Source organism: Ictidomys tridecemlineatus, chromosome 10, assembly GCF_052094955.1.
Source record: "Ictidomys tridecemlineatus isolate mIctTri1 chromosome 10, mIctTri1.hap1, whole genome shotgun sequence".
NCBI classification, from domain to species: Eukaryota; Metazoa; Chordata; class Mammalia; order Rodentia; family Sciuridae; genus Ictidomys; species Ictidomys tridecemlineatus.
Window position 1 is genome coordinate 115,840,599 of NC_135486.1, and position 22,262 is coordinate 115,862,860.

Below are 22,262 nucleotides of genomic sequence, written 5' to 3' on the forward strand. Positions count from 1 at the left end.
ACCCCTTCCTGCTTGTGTCCTGCCTCCTCTCCTAAACTGCAGGGCCTGTGTTTTACCCACAGTGCCAGGCTTCGATCCATGGCACACACTTGAGATATTATTACTGAGCTGGCGTGTAGCTCAGCAGTAGAATTGCTTGCCTAGCATGTGTGAGGCCCTAGGTCAAATCCCCAACACTGCAAAAAAATAAAAGAAAGAAAGAAAAGTTTACTGAATGAGCCCTTCTCCCACCCAGACACATTCTTCAAAGTCTTAGCCAAGAATGAGGAATGGGGACCCAGAGGACTGACCTGCCTGAGCAAGGTTCATGTGATCCTGTCTGAGACTACCATCACCCTGCTCAAGGGCAGACAAACACTGGTGAGCCCCATCCCCCATCCACCCCTGCTGGGGCAGCTAAATGTGACCAAGACCTGCTCCTGGTCAGCCCCAGCCCAGTGGGCATTGATGGTGAGGCTCCAAGCCGCTGTGGTGGAAGAGGTTGTTAGGATGCCGTGAAGGATGTTATACCTTGTGGCTGTGGATACGGGAGTCTTGGGGTCTTCCTTGATCCCCCTGATCAGTCTCTCTGCCCCTTCCTCTGCCAGGTTAAGGGTCAGCGAGTCACCCTCCCAGTCAGACCTTCTAAAGGTGTCATCATACGTCCAAGTGGGCGGTTTGTGAAAGTGAAAACAGCATTTGGTTTGCTTATAAAGTGGGACGGCCACCAGCAGCTGTTTGTGACTATGTCCAGGTGAGGGAGCATCTCCGCCAGGCAGCTGAGGCTTCTCCCCACCAGGGCTCCTCCATCCACCTCCCTCTTTTTTCCATTCCAAGCACTAGCGCTCAGTCACTTCTGTTCCTCCCAAAGGGTAGGAAGCACCTAGCTCAAGTGGTCAGCCTTCCCTTAGACAGGGAGACAGAAGGAAATGGTTTCCGCACAGTGGAATAATGGCAGGATGTACACACAATGCCTTGGGAATGTTCTAGAGGAGGAGTTGCTCACATGCTCTGGGGCTGTCTTCTTGGCTCCCCAGATGGACAGACAAGGGAAAGACAGTCTTTTTAGACCCACACACATAGAGCGAGCCAGAGTGGTATAGAGCCGGTAAGGTCAATCATGACCGGATGTTGGGGCTGAAGGGAGACCACACAGCTGGCTCCAGGTGTGCCACCCATGTCAGGAGTAGGTCCTTCTCTATCCCTTTTGAGCCTTCTCCTCTGGGCCCGCAGCTCATTATCCCCTCTACTCCAATGACGGAGGCCCCTTCACCCCATTCATGCTCCCCCCTCTCCTGGGTCCCACAGTGTGTTCTCAGGCAAACTCTGTGGTTTCTGTGGAAACTTTGACGGGGACAGCAGCAATGACAACCTGAAGCCAGATGGTGAGCCAGCTGAAGACGATGAGGATCTGGGGAACAGCTGGCAGACCGAGCAGGAGTGAGGAGACCCCACTGGGGGCCCATGGGCTGCTCTCCTTCCCCACTCTCTCACTTTGGGCCCTTTTAACCAACCAGAACCAGGTGTGATGGTGCACACCTGTAGTCCCAGCTACTTGGGAGGCGGGAGGATTGCTTGGATCCAGGAGTTCAAAGCCAAACTTGGCAACATAGAGAGACCCCTCTCTCTTTTTCTCCCTGGAGACTCCAGATTTTCCCACCTCCTTTGGGCACAGCCTTGTTGACAAATGGCATAGGGCCCCAATTGGAAGTGAGCCATGGACTTTAGCATTTGACTGGGTCTCTTTTAGGTGCGAGGGTATCGAGACACGTACCCCAACTTGTGGACGAGCCTTGCAGAGCACTATGTCAGGGTCCAAGTTCTGTGGCCAGCTTGTCAGCTCCAAAGGAGTATTTGAGTATGGAGGAGGGCAGGCGGGGCTGCTGGGCACCAAAGTCCTCCAAGGTGGAGGCTGGGAAATGCCACCCCCTCCTCCCCTCTAACCTGGGCTCTTTCCTCAGGGAATGCCAGCTTCATGTGAAGGTCTCTTCCTTCTTTGACAACTGCATGAATGACATGTGCAACTTCCAGGGCTTCCATCTCATGCTTTGTATCCATCTTTCATTCATGACTGCGGCCTGCCAGCACGCTGGCTATGCTGTGAAGCCCTGGAGGAAACCCCAGTTTTGCCGTGAGTTGTGACTGGAAGCTGGGGAGAGGACACCTCCCTGCAAATGCAGAGAGGCCGTTCCCATGGGCTTGGGATGCGTTGAACCTCCCACTTCACCTGAGGTTAGGAAAATGGGCAGAGTTGGGAGCATCCCTGAGATAATCACAGTCACTTGCAAACTCAACAGTAGCCTTGTAGCTACTGATGCTGCACAGGACAAGTACAGGTGTGTTCACATGCCTGGCCAGTTCCTCTGATATGGGCAGACCTGAGCTAGAAGGGCACCAAGCTGCCTTACAGCTCCAGGGATGGCTGGGCTCTCTGGGAAGGTGCTTTAGAGCTGACCCAGCCCCTGGACTCGGCCTCTCCCTGCATGCCTGGGGCATGTCTACACAGCAGTATGGTTGAGGCTGTACTTTTGAGGCTCAGTCTGCTTCCATGAAAGTCCAAGGTAACATTCAGGTGACCACCTCTTAGCACAGACAGCTGGCCCTGTAGGCCCTAGGAGTCAGTGGGCTCCTTTTTAAAGCCTCTCTACTAAAGATTGGCGGGAGCCTTTCTAGCTGGGGACTTCCAAGCACATTCTTCCCTTTTCTGCCTCAGTCTCACCCGTCTCCTTACTTGAACTTCTCCCTCCACAGCCCTGATCTGTCCAGCCAATAGCAGTTACTCTTTGTGTGCCGATCCATGCCCTGACACCTGCCATTCGGGATTCTCTGACAAGACCTGCCCAGACCACTGTTTGGAGGCCTGCGAGTGTAACCCGGGCTTCATCCTCAGTGGCCTTGAGTGTGTCCCTCCATCCCAGTGTGGGTGCCTTGACACTTCAGGAACCTACTTCAAAGTGAGTGGCTGGGGTGGGCCTCTCAGCCCTGGAGCCAAGGGGCGCTTGCTCCCTGGGCCAGGGTGAGAGGCCAGAGAGAGAAAGCAGGGGAACACAGGAGGGCAGGAGATTTAGGCCTGGGGTTTGGGAAATTCTGACCCTGATCTAATTTCCTTTTGTGTGTGTGTGTGGTGCTGGGGATCAAACCCAGGACCTTGAATATGATCTGCCATTGAGCTGCACCATGGAGCCCTCCAAGTTCCCCTTTCTTCACCTGTAGTCCTTTCCACACAGGCTGGGATGACATCATGGCACGCTTTTTCCCATGATACGTCTTAAGAGTCTGAGACCCTCCTTCTGTCCCCTCCCATCATCCCTGCTGCCGCTCTTAGCTGTCATTTTACCGATCATTTTGCCCAGATTTTCCATCCTCTGAAATCCTGAGTAGTTCTCTGTCTCACCTGTGCTATTTTCAAATCTTGTCTCCTCTGGAGGGTCCCACTCTGCAGAAGGGCCTGTGTCTCTTTCTCTGCACACCTGTTTTCACTCTTCTCAGAAGCATCACTGAGAACTAGGCTCTGTGCCCAGCTCTCACCAGAGGTCTGGCAATGACACCAGTCTCCAGAATAACCCTCTGCCATCTGATGTTCACCTGGCCATCCTCCATTTGGGGGTTCAGCTCCAGGCTGAACCCCCAAATGCTCCCAGTCCAAGTCTTGCTGTGGCCACCCCCCCCCTCACTTGGTGCTGAAGATCGAATCCAGTCCTTTGTGAGCAGAAGCAGGCACTCTACAACGGAACTGCACCCCGTGCCATGCTCTGACCTTTTCCCAGTTCCTTTTATACCCTGCTGTACTTCTCAGCCTCTGCCTGTTGGGACCCTTCCCCTCCCTTGAGGCCCTGTTGAAATGCTCCCTACTCCTTGAAGCCTTCCTGATAAGCAGAGTCAGGAAACTTCTCTCAGAATTCCCATTATCAGGTGCTTATTGCTGGTGTCCATGGCGAGAAGTGATCTTTGGGTGCCCTGGTGGTTCCACTTGGACGCACATTGGAGATGTGTATCCAAGAGTTGACTTGCATTTATTGTCCCCTGTTGGATTGTGAGTTCTGTCAGGACAGAGACATTTTCCATCTGGTTCATTACTGAATTCCTGACACCTCCCACGATACACAGACAGCTCAGCTGAAATAGTGAGCAAATAAATGATCAAGCGATTCCATCCCTGAGCCAACACCAGAGTTTTACAGCTAAGCATAGAACTTTTGAGAGACAGAATGCCCCGTGAGTAGGCCAGCCCTTGGAGCGGCAGTGGGCTCTTGTGTTGGACCTGGGAAAAGCTGCTTTCTTTTCTTTCTCCAGCTAGGGGAACAGTGGTACAAACCAGGCTGCAAGGAGTTCTGTGTCTGTGAAAAGAACAACAAAATTCACTGCCAGCCCTGGAAATGTAAGGCCCAGGAGGCCTGTATGCTGCAAGATGGCACCTATGGCTGCCGTGCCCGAGGTGAGAGGTCAGGAGAGCAGGTGAGCAGGGGGCCTCAAGCAAGGGGAAGATCCTGCCCAAATCTTCTTCCCCAGAGAGCTGGGACCCCAGAGGCTGTGAATTAGTCAGCTTGAAATTATTGTAACATATACCCCTGAGATAAATAAGCTTATAAAGAGAAAGGGTTTTTTTGGCTCATTGGCTTCTGGGCCTGTGGTGAGGCAGCTAGTCACAGTGGGGAGTATGTGGCTGAACACAGCACTGCTTCCCTCAGGGCTGGGACAAGAGGAAAAGAAAAGACACCAGGGTCCCTCAAATCCCTTGCAAGAGCATCCCCCAATGACCTAAAACCTCCCACTAGGCTCCACCTCTTAACATTTATACTACCTCCCAAGAGCACCAAGCCAAAGACCAAGTCTGTAACATGGGCCTTTGGGAAATATTCCAGATGGAAACCATCCCAGGCTGGGAGGCGGTTTCCTAGGTCAGGAGCAGTATCTTCCCAGGTTCAGTGTGGAGTTGGGGAGGGTTGTCTCCCTCCTTGTCATCCCAAGCCAAGCCAACTTTATCTCCTAGAGAAACGCCAAGTTCAAGGATGGGCTGTAGGTACCATACCAATGTGGGCTCAACAAGGTGGCAGCCCTGGATCAGGGCTTCCTGGGCACGGTGCAACAAGACTCCAAGCCCTGTCATCTCTTTCCAGGGGCGGCCACCTGCAGCGCCTCGGGCGACCCCCACTACTTGACCTTTGACGGAGCTCTGCACAACTTCATGGGCACCTGTGCCTACGTCATGGTCCGCCCTTGCAATGTCAGTTCCCGAGAGAACAACTTTCTTGTTACCACCACCAATGAGATCCGCGATGGGAACTTGGAGCTCTCCTACATCAAGTCTGTCAACGTGCAGATCTTTAACCTCAGAATCTCACTGATTAAAGGTCGAAGGGTTGTGGTGAGTACCGCTTCTTCCTCCCAGGCCCTCCCCAACCCAGCCTGCTGGTCCCTCTTCTCCTGAGCCCCTGAGGGTACCAGGCAGCCCCCTCCTCCTTGGACTCCCTCCTCTCTCCCTGAAACATCCGTCACTCCTTCCTGCTCCCAAGATTTTGCCTTCCTTTGATCTTAATCCCCAGTTCCCGACTCCTCTACTGCATCCCCCACCTCTGCAGGTGAATGGCTTTCGGATATCCCTTCCCATGTGGCCTCTGGCAGGCCAGGTGATCGTTAGGCTCAGTGGCTCTTTTATTTTGCTCTACACGAACTTTGGGCTTCAGGTTCGCTATGATGGGAAGCACCTGGTGGAGGTGACAGTACCCTCCTCCTATGCTGGCCAGCTCTGTGGGCTGTGTGGTGAGCTCCCTGGGAAACTGGGGAAAGCTGGGACAGGGTTGGGCTCTACAGTGAGGTCTTGGCCTCCCCACACATCTCCATTAGGTGTCCTGAGTGTTGGTCAACCGACGAATCCCTTGAGGACACTGGGCCACAAGAAGGAATAAGTCTAGATGTTGGGGGGGACTTTCCACGTGGACTCGCAAAAGGGGTCATTGAGCATGGATGAAATCAGCTGGTGTTCGCAAGCTGGAGATGGGGAAGAAAGGGTTAGCTTTGATGTGCAGAGAGGGCAAAAAGTGAGGGGGCCCCCTTCTGGTTGGGAAGGTGGTGGCCTGGGCTGGGGTAAGCCTGTGCCTCTGTTGCCTCCGCTAACTGCCTCTTCCTTCAGGGAACTACAACAACAACAGCCTAGATGACAACCTACGCCCAGATAAGAAGCCCATAGGCAGCTCGGTGTATCTGGGGGCCTCCTGGAAGCACTCAGATGACTCAGAACCCGGGTGAGCATGGGGCAGGGAGCAGGGATGCTGATACTGGGGGAAAACCTTAGAAGGCCTCCTGGAGGCCTTTGTCCCCTGGGTATCCCTGTTCCCTCTGTGCTGTCCTGCCTGCCCTGACACCGCTCCATTTCTCCTCTTAGGAAGCCCCCTGGCCAGCTTGCCTTATTCCTTCCTGCTGTAGTTCTTGGCCTTCTTGAGGGTGCCATGTAATTCTCTTCTCCTGAGCCTCTTCGTGTTCCTCACTCACATGTGCTTCAGTTTGGAGGACATTTTCTCAGTCCTGAGTGTCTGTCCTTTCCTCCCTTTATTCAGCTGCTTCCTGAGGGGTGGCATATCCTCCAGCTGCCAATATAACAGCACGTCGGACAGCTGGAATAAGAGCTGTGCCATCTTGGTGGACCCTCAGGGTAAGACACACTCCCTGCTGGCCCTTTGCCCTCCTCTCCACCCCAGGGGCTGGATACGGAGGAGGAAGACTATAAGGCAAGAAACCAGAGTAAGATCAGAAACACTGGAGTCTGGAAGCACAGGTGGCCTGGCCAGCATCACCCCCTTGGGAGCCAGGGCTGACCAGGCCCCTTCTGTGTCTTAGCCAGTATTTCCCAATAAACCCAGGTTTTGATGGAAAGGAATGTCCAGTGAGCCCCTTAGAAGACACAGGTCCTGCTCGTTCCCCAGGCTCACCCTCTGCTCTCCCCACCTTGTGTCTTCCTCCAGGGCCCTTCTCCATGTGCCACGACGTGGTACCCCCGCAGGCCAGCTTCTACAGTTGTGTGTATAGCCAGTGTGGGACCAAGGGCAGCACTGTGGCCCTGTGCCACTCCCTGCAGGCCTATGCGTCCCTGTGTGCTCTGGCTGGCCATGCCCTTGCCTGGCGCAACAGCAGCTTCTGCCGTGAGTGACCTTACCACCTACTCCCACAGCCCCCACACCCTGGTCTTCCTCTCCCCCACAATCCGCATTTCGACCTGCGCAGAGCACTCCCGCTCACCTGGAGCCTTCCTCTGTGGTCTACTCCACCTCTCCAACCCAGCACCGGAGCCTCCTGCATCTGATTCTCTTCTCATGAAAAATTTCTGCCTTGCCAAGTGTGGTGGCACACACCTGTAATCCCAGTGGCTCTAGAGGCTTGAGGCAGGAGGAACACCAAATTCAAAGCCAGCCTTAGCAACTTAACGAGGCCCTAAGCAACTTAGTGAAACCTGTTTCTAAATAAAAATGTAAAAAAAGAGCTGGGGATGTGGCTCAGTGGTTAAGCACCCCTGGGTTCAATCCCTGGTACCAAAAAAAAAAAGAAAGAAAAAAAAAAGAAATTATCCAGTGGTAACAGCCTCCTTCCTTTTTCCCTGGGCCAGCTCTCTTCCCTTTCTTTTCTTCCCCCCCCCTTCCTCCTCCCTTCTTATGGTACTGGGGATTGAATTCAGGGCCTCCTACAGGCTAGGTGAGTTCTCTACCACTCAGCTACACCCCCAGCCCTTTTCATTTTATTTTGAAACAGGGTCTCACTGAATTGCCCAGGCTGGCCTTGAACTTGTGATCTTCCTGCCTCAGCCTTCCCAGTATCTAGGATTACAAGCTCTGTTCCCTTTCTTTCTTTCTTTCAGAAAAGTTGTTAAAAAAAAAAAATTGAAGCCAGCCATGCATGTGGTGTGCAGGCCTGAAATCCCAGTAGCTCTGGAGGCTGAGGCAGGAGGATCTCAAGTTCAAAGCCAGCCCTCAGCAAAAGAAAAGTTGCTGAGCAACTCAGTGAGACCCTGTCTCTAAATAAAATACAAAATAGGGCTGGAGATGGGGCTCAGTGGTTGAGTGCCCCTGAGTTCAATCTCTGGTACCCCCCCACAAAAAAAAAATTGTGAGAAAACGTACATAACATAAAATTTACTATTTTGGCCTTTTTTGTTTTTTCTTTTGTGTTGCTGAGAGTGGAACCCAGGGCCTGTTGCATGCTGGGCGGGCACTCTACCACTGAGCCATACCCCCAGCCTCATTGTAACACTTTTGAAGTGTGTAATGCAGAACATTCATGCTGGTGGGCAGCCATTTCCAGAGCTGGTTCTCCCCAACTGAAATTCAGACCACACTAAACAGCTCCCCATTCTTTTCTTACCCCTGGCAACCACAATTCTGCTTCCTGTCTCTATGAATTGAGCTCCTTTAGGATCTCCACATCGAAGGAATCATGCAGTGGGTGTCTTGGTACCTGGCTTATTTCTCTCCTGTGGATAGACCACTTGGCTTGTGGGTCTGTGTTATCTGTCAACAGAGAGTCTCAGGGACTCCCAGTGCTCCAAGGCTGGGAGCTGTAAATGCCACTCTTTTCCTAACACTCATGTCCTTCGTAGCTATGCGGTGTCCTTCTGGCAGTCACTATAACTACTGTACCAGCCCCTGCCCAGCCACCTGCCTTAGCCTGAGGATCCCCATGAAGTGCCCTTCTATGCCCTGTGTGGAGGGTTGTGAGTGCCACGGAGACTTCATCCTGAGTGGGACGTCCTGTGTGCCTCTCAGCCTGTGTGGCTGCACTGACTCAAAGGGCTTCTACCACACGGTGAGAGGCCAATCCTGCCCGTTTCCACAAAACAGGGGGTGGGGTGGCCCAGAAAAAGCTCAGGACAGGTGGCAAGCCAAGGCAGAAAGTGTCCCAGGGGTGGGGTGCACTCCCCTACCTCCAGCTTCCAAATTTCTGCTGCCTGTGCCAACCCCCATGCCCCACAGTTGGGGGAGAGCTGGTACCTGGAGAACACCTGCACCACCCTCTGCACCTGCTCCGTCCAAAACAACATTACCTGCCAGAAGACCGCCTGCAAGTCCGAGCAGACCTGCAGAGCCCTGGATGGGCTGTTTCGCTGCAGGGCCTCAGGTAGGAGGGCCAGCGTGATACCTAGAGCAGTTCCCCCACTCCCCCCACATTCTCCCTATCTGCCCCTGTAGCATTCAGGTTCATATTCACAGCTAGCTCTATCAAATAGTTCTTGGCTCTTCCGAGGATAGATGGTCTTCCCACTGCCTGGAAGGGCATCTCGGGCTTCAGTTCCCTGCATTCTGATATAGCAACAGAAAACAGGTAACCTGTTACCCATTTTCTATTGTTATATCAGAATGCAGGAGACTGGATAATTTATAAAGAAAAGAAATGTCTTATTTCCTGCCTTCCCTTCTTTTGGTGCTAGGGATGGAATGCAGGGTCTTGCCCATGCTAGCCCAGAGCTCTACCACTGAGCTACACCCCACCCAGGAAATGCACTTCTTATTTTGGAGGCTGGGAAGTCCAAATTTGAAGGGCTGCATCTGGAGAGGGCCTTCTTGCTGGTGGGGACTTTGCAGCATCTCAGGGTAGCATCAAGCACCACCTCCAAATACCACTAGCATATGACTTTGGAAGTTAACTTTCCAGTGCCTGAATTCTGGGGAACAAACATTCTAACAGAGCAACTGTGTTTCTCCTGCAGCAGCCGTGAACTTGGGTTGCATATAATAAATCCCTTCCTGGTAGAATTACACTCCCCTCTACCTCTAAGAGTCATACCAGTCTGGGGCCTTGGGCTTTGATTTTTTTCTTGAACAAAGTCCTTCTTCCTTCTTGGGGCTCCCTGGCCTTCCCAGGCAGGAAGAGTACAGGATCATTTCCCTTGGGACAGTGTTTTTATCAGAGATGGGGTGATGTCTCAACCACCTCTCTTTCCCTCCAGATGTGGGCGTGTGCCGGGTCTCAGGGGGTTCCCAGTTTGTGAGCTTTGATGGCGTTAGCCATAAAGCCATTGTGGACATCTGCACTCAAGTCTTAGTCAAAGTGTGCCACCCCAACATGAACCTACCTTTCTTCAAGATCAGTGCCAAGAGTTATAACCAACAAGACAGTACCAGTCCCATCTCCCTCCCTGAGCTCTACATCAACATCTTCAATTCTAAGATCATCCTGAAAAAGAAACACCAAGTGCTGGTGAGCTGGGCACGATGACATGACCCAGAAGGAGGAGCAAGCTCTGGGGAGGGGACTCTGGTCCTTCCTCCCACTCACAGGTGCTACCCTCCTCTTTAGATCAATGATGCAACAGTCACACTTCCTGCCACATCCCAGATCCCTGGGGTCAGCATCACTTCTAGTGGCACCAACACCTTCGTCGATGTTGATAATGGACTACAAGTCCGTTTTGATGGCAACCAGTTCTTAGAGATCAAAGTCCCTGTAGCCTATTATGACAAGGTGAGGGTATGGCCTGACCTTGTTGGTGGGGAGTGGGGGAGCAACATCCCCATCCCCCACGAGAGATCAGTGGCCAGTAGGAGGAGGGCTGTCCACTGCACCTCTCTGTGGTTCTCTGGGCAGGATGCTCCAGAGAAAACTCCCCTTAAGCTTCCCCTGCACTAAAAAGCCCTCTGCCCGCCCAGGTATGCGGTGTGTGTGGCAACTTCAATGGTGAGGTGGATGACGAGCACATGATGCCCAGTGAAGAGTTTGCCCAGAACAACTCTGAGTTCATGAACAGCTGGAAGGACAAAGGCATTGAGCAAACGTAATTGTCTCCTAAGACCATTTTCAGAAAATGCTCTTAACCAGACCCTGCAAGGCCAGCCTGGGATAGGGAGACCAGAATGTTCCTTCATGTGTGTGATTTGGGGGCGGGGGGGTGCCTGCTGAGTCTCACGGGCTGCCAGAACCTATTTGGGGAAATGCAGAAATGTTCCCTTAGAAAGCTGGGAGGCTTGGGAGTCCCAGAGACTCTCTCAGGTGCATTGGGAGTGCCAGATCATCATCTTCACAGGGAGGGTAGTGGTTGCCCCTCTGTTGATCCATTTTTTTCCCTTCCCAGTTGCCAGAAGCCCTCAGAGCAACCTCAGAACAAAGTGGAAAGTCAAGGCACCAAGGAGGAATCCAGAAAGGAAAGCCAGGGCCACAAGGAGGAACACAGGACGGAAAACAAGGGCCACCAGGAGGAACACAGGACGGAAAACAAGGGCCACAAGGAGGGCCACAAGGAGGAACACAGGTCGGAAAGCGAGGGCCACAAGGAGGAACACAAGGAGGAACACAGGACGGGAAGCGAGGGCCCCAAGGAGGGCCACAGGACGGAAACTCAGGGCAACAAGGAGGACTCCGAGGGCAAAGTGAAAGCCCTTTGCAAGCAAGTCGACTTCAAAACAGCCCAGAGAAATTGCCAAGCAGCCCTTGACGCCCCTGCCTGGGCCCAGTGTGCCGCCCGGGTGGACATCCAGCCCTACCTGCAGCTCTGTAGGGACAAGTTCTGTGACTCTGGAATCCTGACGGGAGCCCTCTGCCTGGTTTTCCAGGACTTTGGGGCCGCCTGCAAGACCCAGGGGCTCAAGCCCCCCATCTGGAGGAACAGCAGCTTTTGCCGTAAGTATCCCCTTCTGTCACCCCTAGTCTGCTCCCACACCCTGTTTCTCCCCTCCTGTTCCTTAGAGCTCCCTCATGCTCCCTCTGATTGCTCCTGACCTACTTCTGAACTTGTCATCTCTGACAAGGACTGGTTACAGTCCCCTCCCAACCAGAGCCCCTCGTATCAGAACAGCTGCTTCTCGGCTCCTTAACTGATGCCATTTTCCCAAGCAAAGGAAGTGTGACTACTCTCCTCCTTCAGGGTTACGTCCAAGCATGGCACAGTGGTGTCCAAGACCACCATCCTGGCCTCTCCCTTCTCTCCGACTCCCTTTCCACACAGGCCTGTGTTTTCACACACTCAGGTGTCTGGAAGGATCTGTTCTTTCGCCCCCTTCAGGCTGGGCATCTTCTGTAGCTCTTTAAAAACAGTAATTATAACTGAGCTTATTCACATAGCATGATATTCAACACTTTTAAAGTGTTCTTTTAGTATCTTTGTAAAATTGTACAACCATCACCACTATCTAAAAGAAGAACCCTCTAAAATTTAAAGCAGCAATTCATCACTTTTTTTAGTAAGTACAGTTATTCTCTGGTATGCACAGGAGATGGATTGGTTTCAGGACCCCTCTGAATACCAAAATCTGAGGATGCTTCAATTCCTTTATATAAAATGGCATAGTATTTGTGTATAACCTGCACACATCCTCCCATATATTTTTTGTTTGTTTGTTTATGTTTTATGGTGCTGGAGATTGAACCCAGGGCACTTTACCACTGACCTACATCCCCAGCCCTTTTTGGTTTTTGGGTTTTTTTTGTGTGTTTTTTATATTTATTTTTTTTAAATTGTAGTTGGACACAGTACCTTTATTTCACTTATTTATTTTTATGTGGTGCTGAAGATTGAACCCAGGGTCTCACACGGGCAAGGCGAGTGCTCTACCGCTGAGCCACAACCCCAGCCCCCCTTTTGGTTTTGAAACAGGGTCTCAATAAGTATTAGCCTAGCATTGAATTTGTGATCCTCCTACCTCAACCTCCCAAATCACTGGGATTACAGGGTGTACCACTGTGCCAGGCAAAACACACACACACACACACACACACACACACACACCTTTAAAGTATTAGGCATGATCGTACATACCAGTAGTCCAAGCACTTGAGACACGGGCAGGAGGATCCCTTGAGCCCATGAGTTTTGAGTCCAGCCTGGACAACATAGTAAGATCATGTTTCAAAAATGAACAAACAAAAACAGATACCCAGAGAGAAGTCTCACCACTCCCTGACCCTGTGGGACCAGTTCACATCTCAGTATTTTTCCAAAGACCTTTTACTGTATAAACAAATTCAAATTAATATACCTCATTTTCTCCTTTTGTCTTATAAATAGTACCATACTAGATGCAGTAATTTGTACTTTATTTTTGATAATCTAGAGATCTTTCCATGTCATGTATGTAAACAGCTTCCTCATTACCTTCTGCAGCTGCATAATAGTCTATTATTATATAGGTATTTCTTTTTTCCTTCTTAGTTTCTTTTTCTTTTTTTCTTTTCTTTTTTTTTTTTTTTTTTGTACTGAGGATTGAACCCAGGGGTGCTTTACTACTGAACTACTGATCTATATTCCAAGTCCTTTTTCTTTTTTTTTTTTTTTCTTTTTTTATCTTGAGACAGTGTCTTACTAAATTGCTGAGGCTGGTCTTGCAATCATCCTCCCTCAGCCTCACAAGTCATTTGGATTACAGGTCTACGCCACTGCACCTGACTATCATATAGTATTTTCTTTTTGCAGTTCTGGGGATGGAACCCAGTACCTCATACTTGCTCTGCAAGCTCTATACCACTGAGCCACACCCTCAGCCCTATCCCGATTTATCACAATTTATCTAATTGCTCTTCTTTGAGGGACTTTCTGGTTGTTTCCACCTTTTTGCTTTTGCAATCAGTGTTGCAGGGGAATAACACACATATGGTGTTCTATGTATGTGACTCTATGTGTAAGAAAAATTCCTGGAACGGGAATTTTTGGGACCAGAACTGTATGCATTTGTACTTTGGAGAGGTGTTGCCAAATGGCCTTCCCAATGAGTTGAAGAATTTACATTTCCACAAACAATATACGAGAGTGCCTATCTCCACTCCCTCTATCCTCACCAAGCCAGTGTGCCACCAACCTTTTGGATTCTTGACAATCTAATATGTGAAAAATAATGAACCTTAACTTGCATTTTTCTTATTGTGAGCGAGACTGTACATTCTTTCATATGTTTAAGAGCCAATTGAATTTCCCTTCCTATAAGCTCTCTGATCTTGTTCATTCCAATTTTTCCACTAAGCTGTTGGTCTTTATCAAACTATTTTAGAGAAGTCCTTTATCTATTATGGAAAGTAGCCCTTTATTAGTGCTCCAAATTTTTTTCCAGTTCCTTTTTTAAAAAGCCATGCAGAAGAAAAAATATTTTTATGGAATTGAAGTTTTTTTTTTTCTTTCTTTCTTGTGGTGCTAGGGATTGAATCCAGGGTCTTGCACATGCTAGAGGAGCACTTTACCATGAAGCTACATCCCCAACCCTAAAAAATATTAATCCCTGTTTCATGGTTTCTGTATCTGAGACCATAGTTACAGATGCTGTCCCCACCAAAGTTAGATTTTTTAAAATTTTTTTGGCTCATGCTGTGCTCTAGGATTTTTATGGTTTATTTTTTATGTTTAAATTTTTGACCCATGAGGAATTAGCCTGGCATGTAGAATGAGATATGGATCAACTTTGTTTAATTTTTTCCAGAAGGCAAACAAGTTGTTTCTGCACTATTAAATAACTCGACTAGCTTTCCCTGCCAACTGAGATGCTACAATTTATCAAATACTAAATTTTCATATATGCTTGGATCTGTATTTGGTTTTTAAATTTTTAAATTTTATTCATTAACTTTGCTACTGGGGATAGAACACAGGTGTGCCACATCCCCAGCCCTTTTTATTTTTATTTTTTATGTTGAGACAGGGTCTAGTTAAGCTGCTTAGGGCCTCACTAAGTTGCTGAGGCTGGCTTTAAACTTTTAATCAGTTTCCCAAGTCACTGGGATTACAGTGTGCACCATCATGCCCAGTTGTATATTTTATCTCTTGCTTCAAAGGTTCATCTGTATCTTCATGTACCAGTAACATGCTGTGATCATTGGAAATCTAAAATGTGTTTTTTGGGCTGGGGATGTGGCTCAGGCAGTAGCACGCTCACCTGGCATGCGTGCGGCCCGGGTTCGATCCTCAGCACCACATACCAACAAAGATGTTGTGTCCTCCGAGAACTAAAAAATAAATATTAAAAATTATCTCTCCTCTCTCACTCTCTCTTTAAAAAAAAATAAAATAAAATAAAATGTGTTTTAATTTTGGGTAGGGACCTTCACTAATCACTGCTATTTAAAAGTTGTCCTGGTACAGGGCACAGAGGTGCACTCCTGTAATCCTAGGGACTCAGAGGCAGAGATGGGAAGATCACAAGTTTAAGGTCAACCTAGGCAATGTGTTGAGGCCCTAAGCAACTTAGTGAAACCCTGTCTTCAAAAAAATAAAAAGACTGGGATGTGACTCAGTAGTAAAGCATACCTGGGTTCAATCCCCATGATCCTCACACACATACACACAAAAAAAAAAGAAAGAAAAAAAGAAAGAAAGAAAAAAAAAGTTTTCCTGGCCTTTCTAGTTTGCTTATTTTTTTTTTTTCAGTTTGCTTGTATCTTTATCTCAGTTTTAAAACCACTTTGTCTACACAAACGTACACACACAACCTGGTTGGTCTTTTTTATTGGGGTCACATTAAATTTATAAATTCACTGGGGGAGAAATTATATCTGCATGTTGCTGGCTCTTCCTGTCCATGAACATGGTATACATTTCCCTTTGTTCACACTTTCTTCTAGAGTCCTTTCTTGAGTTCCCCTGGCAGAGTTGATACCTCCCTGCTCTGTGCCACCAATATGTCTGGTACACATCTACTAGTCACATACATACCATGCACATCAAGGTTGTGCTGCTATTGCAGGGGACCTCAGTCTCCCACAGAGACTCCGGAGAGCCATTCTTTGACTTTAATGGTGCTGGGCATAGAACCCAGGCCCTTGCACAGCCTGGAGGAGTGCTTCTAACTTTTTTTCCCCTCAGGTCCTGGCACATAACCCATACTCAGCAAATGTTTGATGAATGAATAAGGAGAGAAACCTCAAGCCTTGTTCGTCATTACCCCTAGCCTGGTTTCTAGAGGCCCTGAACTCTTAGACAACCTCTGGTCCCTTCCACTTACCCAAGTTTCTTTTCCACCCTACAGCTCTGGAATGCCCGGCCCATTCCAGCTACAGTAGCTGCCTTCCCTCCTGCCCATCTTCCTGCTTGAACCCGGATGGCCACTGCACAAATAGCAGAGGCCCTTCCAGCTGTGCTGAAGGTTGCCTCTGTCAGTCCGGCTATGTGATGAATGGGGACAAGTGTATGCCCAAGAGTAGTTGTAGCTGCAAGGACGCCCAGGGTGGCACCATCCCTGTGAGTGGGCAGAGGAAATGGGAGTGTGTGGGGGGTCACAAACCTTGAGGATTGTACTTTTTCTTTCCTCAGCCTCTCAGCCTGGGGCACCCTTGTCTCTATAGCTGGCCCTGGGGTGTGAAGGCAGGTGGAACATGGTTTGGGTTTGGGAGGTGAGGAATCCATACAACTGGGCACAGAAGTTTATAGCAGAAAGAGCATGGCCTTTGTGTGGGATGATCTGTGTTTGAATCCTGTTTAGACCCCTGATGAGTCAGATGACCTCTGATGCCTTAGTTTTCTCTTTTGTAAAATGGGTCCTGAAGAGCATATGAAGACACCAAGAACAATGCCTTTGGGGAGGATATAGGGACATAAAGATCCAAATGGCACTGTAACTGCTTCTCCCCAGGATTAATGCATTAGTTCCTGTATATCCATGAGAACAATTGGTCCAGGACTCCCAACAATACCAAAATCTGTGGACATTCAAGTCTCTTTCATAAAATAGCATAGTATTTGCATAGAACATTTGCACATCTTTCTTGTAGAGTTTACATCATCTCTAGACAACATGTAATAGCTAGTATATATAATGTTAATGTCATGTAAATATTGTCATGCTGTATTCTTTAGGGAATAATGACAAATTTGGCACAAATGCAATTTTTTTTTTCAAATATTTCTATCCAAGTCTGGTTGGATCCAACCCATAGATACAGAGGCTGACTGTGAGCTCTTGAGACAGTGGGCTTAGACTGAAGGAGTGAGAGGAGAATTCACCCTTCCCTCCTCCCTTTCTTTCTTTTCTGGTGGTTTCTACAGATAGGCAAGACCTGGATCTCCACAGGCTGTACGCAGACTTGTTCCTGCGTAGGAGGAAGCATTCGGTGCAGGACCTTCCGCTGTCCCGCTCAGTCTCACTGCCAGCACAAGGAAGGAATCAACAATTGCGTCCCTGACAGTAAGTAGGGAGCTGCTGGGGAAGGGGGAAAGGGGTGCACCTGGGACCCAGGAGGAGTGAGGGGCCAAACAGGAACTTAGCCTGGAGAAGGTGCCAAGCACGGTAGTCACGGGGTGGGCAATGGGATCAGGAGGCCTGGCTTCTGCCAACTCTGGTCACAGGCAAGTTATAGATCCTCTCAGGACCCCTTACCTTAAGGTCAAAAAGAGAGAGGAGGGTGAGAAGATCCAGAAGAAGGTTGCAATGGGGCTAGAGAGGGAAGAAGTTGAAGGTCAAGTATCCAGGGAGCCCAGGGCCCAAGAGAGAGGTGACAGGAAGTGCCATGGTAGGAGGGATTCCCAGGACTCATATCTGGGCAGGGTCCCTTCTCAGTGTTTGCCTTTCTTGGCAGAATCGGATCAATGCTCCGTCTACGGGGATCCCCATTACCGCACATTTGATAGGTTCAGCTACCTCTTCCAGGGTCGCATGACCTACATCCTGGTAAAGACAGTGGACAAGCTCCCTGAAGGGCTGGAGAAGCTGGTTGTGGAGGGACGTAACAAGGTGTATTCCTCGGCCCCGGGCCTGATCTTCTTGCATGAAGTGATCACCTTCGTCTATGGCTATAAAGTCCAGTTCCAGGCTGGACTGACGCTTCTGGTTAGTAGGAGTCAGGCTGAGACCACCTAAAGCTGGTGAAGCAGGCGCCTTGCTTCTGGGAGGTTCCTGGATGATTGAACCACTGAATGACATACAGAGAGAGGGAGAATATGGGCAAAGCCAGGCACAGGCCAGAGCAGCAGAGGGCCAACTTGCTCCAACATGCCCCGCAGTGCCTGTCCACCTTTCCTCCCCCCCAGGTCAACAACCAGAAGATGGCCTACCCCTACAGTCCCAATGAGCGCCTGCAGGTCACCATGCAGGGCCAGCGGCTCTTTCTGATCACCGACTTTGAGCTGGTCGTCAGCTTGGGTGGTGGTGCAAGGATCAACGCAGGTACCAGAGAAAGGGGGACAGAGAGCGGAGGGCACAGTTCTGGGGTGGGGGTGAGAATGCCCTGCATAGACAGGCTCATCGTGAGGAGAGAAGCCTTGCCTGGGAATGGGGCCCCCAGCTCAAGTTGGGGACCCAGGAGGAGGTGGGGGGCCAGCATGGGGGGCTCACTGCAGGGCACCCTCTTGCTCCCACAGTGATCACCCTGCCCAGCATGTACCAGGGGCTGGTGCGTGGCATGTGTGGGAACTATGACGGGAACCGCACCAATGAGTTCGTACTGCCGGATGGCAGGCTCACCCAGAACCTCTATGTCTTTGGCAACAGCTGGGAGGCGAATGGGGATGAGCCCCTCTCACGTTCCCCAAGGTGAGTGCTGGGGCTCAGGAGGACCAGGGTCTGACCACGGCTGCTACCCTCCCATTCTGGTTTTCGGTTCTAGTGGACAGAGGCCTCACTACTTCACCTTCTACCACTTCTCGTACTGACATTGGGGGGCGGGCACCTGCTCAATGGAAATCCCAGTGGGTCCTGCCCTTCCCTTAGCCTCTGTCCCCAGTTGTTCCTCCCCAAGTTCACCTTCCTCCAGGGCCTCACCTGGTCCTTGGCTTCTCCCTTCCAGGGCCATACCCAAGGAGGAAGAGAGACAACAAGCAGATTCCAGCTCCCTAGGGTTGGCATGCAGCTTGGAGCAGCTGGCACTCATCAATAGCACCCAGGCCTGTAGTGTGCTGGTGGACCCCGAGGGTCCCTTTGCTGCCTGTCACCAGACTGTGGCCCCAGAGCCTTTCCAGGAGTGAGTCAGGGCCCAGGACTTGCAAGCATGGCCTCAGTTCCTGCTCCAGTTTTTCACTGGGTCCTGCTGTCTGACCCCCAGCCTCGCTTCCCTTCCTTCTCCCTGTGGCCTCACTTCTTGGTGACCCTCCCTTGACACTGCCCAATGTCTTCTGTGAGGGGCTTCAAGCCCTCTTCTGCAGGGGTCCTTGCCTCCCTGTCTGTGACAGCCCCCTCTCCCCTCCTTCTCAACTCCAGGCACTGTGTGGTTGATCTGTGTACAGCCCAGGACCCCAATGACCAAGAGGAGCTGCGCTGCCAGGTTTTCAGCGGGTACGCCATCACCTGTCAAGAGGCGGGCGCCAGCCTAACCAGCTGGCGGGACCACACCCGCTGTGGTGAGGCACTGCCCCTGCCTGGCAGCTGACCTTGACTCCTCTGCCAGCCATTCCCTGCCCGACCCTTTGCCTACCACGGTCCTCACCTCGGGCTTCCTGTCTTGGTTCCTCTGCCCCTCAGTTCTCAGCAAGCTGAAAGCAGCTGTCTTTTCCACCTGACCCTTTCCCACCCCCCAGGGAGCCTCCTCCTCCCATCACTGCATCCCCTTCCTCCTCTCCTGACCCGCCTCTGTCTCTTGAGCTCCTTTACTGTGCTCATGTTCCAGGTGAATCCCTCAGATGGGGTACCTGTTCCTCTGGCTTTCCTGCCTCCAGGCAGCCATCTTGCACCCCCTCTTCCACCTTCAGCCCCACTGTCTCATAGCCCCATGCCTTTTTGGCTGGCCCCAACTCTTGGCCATGTCTCTGTCCCCTCAGCCATGACATGTCCAGCGAATACCGTGTATCAGAGCTGCATGATGCCCTGCCCGGTGTCCTGTGCCAACCTGGTGACCCTTGGGGACTGTGAGGGCCCCTGTGTGGAAGGCTGCGCCAACCTCCCAGGCTACGCCTACAGTGGTGCCCAGAGCCTCCCGCTAGCTGACTGCGGCTGCACCAGAGACGGTGCCTATTACCAGGTTGGGGCTGGCAGCGGGTGGCCCACAGAAGCCAAGGTGCACAGAGCCAGACCCAGCATGAAACCAGAACTCCAACTCTGCCCTTCTCTTTTCCAGCTGGGTGACAGCTTTGTGACTGAGGATTGCTCTGAGCGCTGTACCTGTGCCAGCTCAGGGGTCCTGATGTGTGAGCCCTTCGGCTGCAGCTCCGAGGAGATCTGCACCCTAGGCAACTTCACCCGCGGCTGCTTCCGAGGTGAGCCTGGATCTCTCTGCTCCAAGTTGCTCCCCGCCCCATCCTCTGCTCAGAGTTCCCACGTGGCTGTCAGGAAGTCCTGCCTCTCTTTTTAAGAAAGAAAAAAGGAAAAGGACCTCTCCCTCCCTGAGCATCTGTTACCTACAAAGCCCTGTCCCTTTAGTCCTTTTCTACAGCACCTGATGGCAAGCACAGCGTACCCATCTTGTGGGTATGAAGAAAGGTTAAGCATTTTCCCAGAGCCCAGGCTGGGGCTAGCGCCGGGCTCTGGAGGCGCTGCTGCCTTCCTGGGTCCAGCCTCCAGCCTTGCCTCCCCTGCACTGAGAATCACCTGGCCCTCACAGCCCTCCAATCTTGCAGAAACCCCGTGTCTTCCGAACCCCTGTCAGAACGATGGTCAGTGTCTGGAGCAGGGGGCCAGCTTCATCTGTGAATGTGAGGTCGGCTATGGGGGAGCCCTGTGCACGGAGCCACAGGACATCCCTCCCCGTAAAAAGCCAGGTGAGGACAGAGCCCAGGCCCCAGGCCCCACTGACAGCCCCCATAGAATTGTTTTAAATGTATAATATTAACACATATCTATTATAGATATAGATTACAGATATTATAATATCTATCAATAGATATAATAGGTAATAAATTATTACAGCATTTATATATAATATATATATATCAAGTATAATAGGGATTATAGCATAATGATCCCTAGAGATTAGCAAGATAGGGGGTCCTGAACTAGGCCCTGTGCCCACCTCCTATTCCCATGCTCTGTAATCTTCTCTTCAAGCCCTAACTTTCCATTTCCTCCCTCCCCTATGGGATTTGCCTCGCCCCATTATTTCCCCCATCTGGGTCCCTTTAGGCCTTTCTGGATTTTCTACCATTTTTTCCTACCCAAAGCTGAAATTCCACTGTGCCACTGGGGCAATGGTTCTCCCCAAGTTTGTTCTATGCAAGACTGGGTAGCGGGTAACTTGTTTGACATGTTCCAAGACTTACACCCAGAGATTTAGGTTCAGTAGGTCGAAGTGGGCCCAGAAATCTGCTTTTGTAACAAGCAGCCAGGTCCTGGCTGGTGGAAGTGTTTCTGGGGATGTTTTGAGAAACCCTGGCAGGGATGATACCTGAGACTCTGGGGACCTACTGTCAAGGCTTCTGGGAGTTGTCTGGAACCAGAAAGGGCTGCTGCGGGGAAGGGGGGGGGTGCAGGAGGGAGAACCAGCCACGCCCAGACATTTAGGGAGATGAGTTCTCTCAGACCAACAGGACTGCCTTCTTCCCACCCACATTCCTGTTTCTCTTCCTGTATCCAGAAGCATCCAACTTTGTGGCCATCCTGCTGGGTATGCTGGTGCCTGCGGTGGTCATAGTGTCAGCAGCGATCAGAGAGTGTGTTTACAGGATGAGGAGGAGGAGGAGGAAGAGGAGGTGAGTCCTGGGCAGGGGTGAGGAGAGCCAGGTGGGATAGGTCAGCAGGGGTGTGGGGAAGGACAGGCCTCACTGTAGGTCACACCTGCTCTCCACTGCCTCCTAGGGAGAAAATGAAGGACCAGAACAGAGGCCAGTTGGGGGACACAGGTGAGAGCCCACTCTGGGGCCAGCACCTGCACATCCAGAGCTGAGTCCACTTTGGAGGCCGGTTTTCTCCATTTTCCTCAGTGTTCCTCAGGCTGCCTTCAGAGCCACTTGGTTCTGAGTTATTGTCAGACGTGGACATTAAAAAAAATTTATTTTTGAGTTCTGAATTTCTGTGATTATGGCAGAAGCAGTGGTCTGTGAGGTGGGTCTTTGGAGTTGAAACTGGAGGGAGAGTGGTGGGGGCCAAGGCCTGGGTGCTATTGGGCTGGGATGTGGCCCATTAGGAGAGCTTAGCAGGCATGAGGCACTGGGTTCAATCCCCAGCAGGAAGAGTGGCAGGGTGGCTAGATCTGAGGAGGAAAGCAGCTTGTCCCTTAGAAGAAGCCGTGGGAATAGCCATTCAGCTCTGGGAGACACCATCAACAGGAAAGGCAGAAGGCAGGGAAGTAGGTAGAATGAAGCCTGTGGCCTGGGGTACAGGAGAAAAGGCGCCACAAGTCCATCTTTACTCAGGAACCCTGCTTCTTGGAGGTCAGGCCTCTGAATTCCCCACTAAGGGGAATAAAAAGTCATTTGAGAAGCCCTCTCTGTATTTAGGGAAAGGGGGGGTACTGGGGATTTAACTCCG

The 22,262-nt window shown here is 50.9% G+C and overlaps 1 protein-coding gene across 1 annotated transcript in view; it reads left to right on the top strand.

The window, feature by feature from the left end:
- Zan (zonadhesin) overlaps positions 1 to 21,793 on the top strand; it is a 31,269-nt gene extending 9,476 nt beyond the window's left edge. Inside the window, exons 12-41 of the mRNA XM_078023812.1 lie at positions 236 to 360; positions 588 to 733; positions 1,288 to 1,419; positions 1,730 to 1,837; positions 1,941 to 2,110; positions 2,731 to 2,933; positions 4,273 to 4,414; positions 5,097 to 5,344; positions 5,559 to 5,739; positions 6,110 to 6,221; positions 6,534 to 6,628; positions 6,939 to 7,115; positions 8,564 to 8,769; positions 8,937 to 9,081; positions 9,911 to 10,161; positions 10,261 to 10,425; positions 10,611 to 10,735; positions 11,033 to 11,577; positions 15,903 to 16,114; positions 16,919 to 17,057; positions 17,449 to 17,699; positions 17,900 to 18,035; positions 18,230 to 18,401; positions 18,655 to 18,828; positions 19,065 to 19,204; positions 19,622 to 19,821; positions 19,918 to 20,056; positions 20,417 to 20,557; positions 21,370 to 21,484; positions 21,591 to 21,793. Of these exons, the coding sequence (XP_077879938.1) occupies positions 236 to 360; positions 588 to 733; positions 1,288 to 1,419; positions 1,730 to 1,837; positions 1,941 to 2,110; positions 2,731 to 2,933; positions 4,273 to 4,414; positions 5,097 to 5,344; positions 5,559 to 5,739; positions 6,110 to 6,221; positions 6,534 to 6,628; positions 6,939 to 7,115; positions 8,564 to 8,769; positions 8,937 to 9,081; positions 9,911 to 10,161; positions 10,261 to 10,425; positions 10,611 to 10,735; positions 11,033 to 11,577; positions 15,903 to 16,114; positions 16,919 to 17,057; positions 17,449 to 17,699; positions 17,900 to 18,035; positions 18,230 to 18,401; positions 18,655 to 18,828; positions 19,065 to 19,204; positions 19,622 to 19,821; positions 19,918 to 20,056; positions 20,417 to 20,557; positions 21,370 to 21,484; positions 21,591 to 21,678 (5,183 nt within the window). The 3' untranslated portion in view covers positions 21,679 to 21,793. The remainder of the gene's footprint in view (positions 1 to 235; positions 361 to 587; positions 734 to 1,287; positions 1,420 to 1,729; positions 1,838 to 1,940; positions 2,111 to 2,730; positions 2,934 to 4,272; positions 4,415 to 5,096; positions 5,345 to 5,558; positions 5,740 to 6,109; positions 6,222 to 6,533; positions 6,629 to 6,938; positions 7,116 to 8,563; positions 8,770 to 8,936; positions 9,082 to 9,910; positions 10,162 to 10,260; positions 10,426 to 10,610; positions 10,736 to 11,032; positions 11,578 to 15,902; positions 16,115 to 16,918; positions 17,058 to 17,448; positions 17,700 to 17,899; positions 18,036 to 18,229; positions 18,402 to 18,654; positions 18,829 to 19,064; positions 19,205 to 19,621; positions 19,822 to 19,917; positions 20,057 to 20,416; positions 20,558 to 21,369; positions 21,485 to 21,590) is intronic.
- The last annotated feature ends 469 nt before the right edge of the window (positions 21,794 to 22,262 follow it).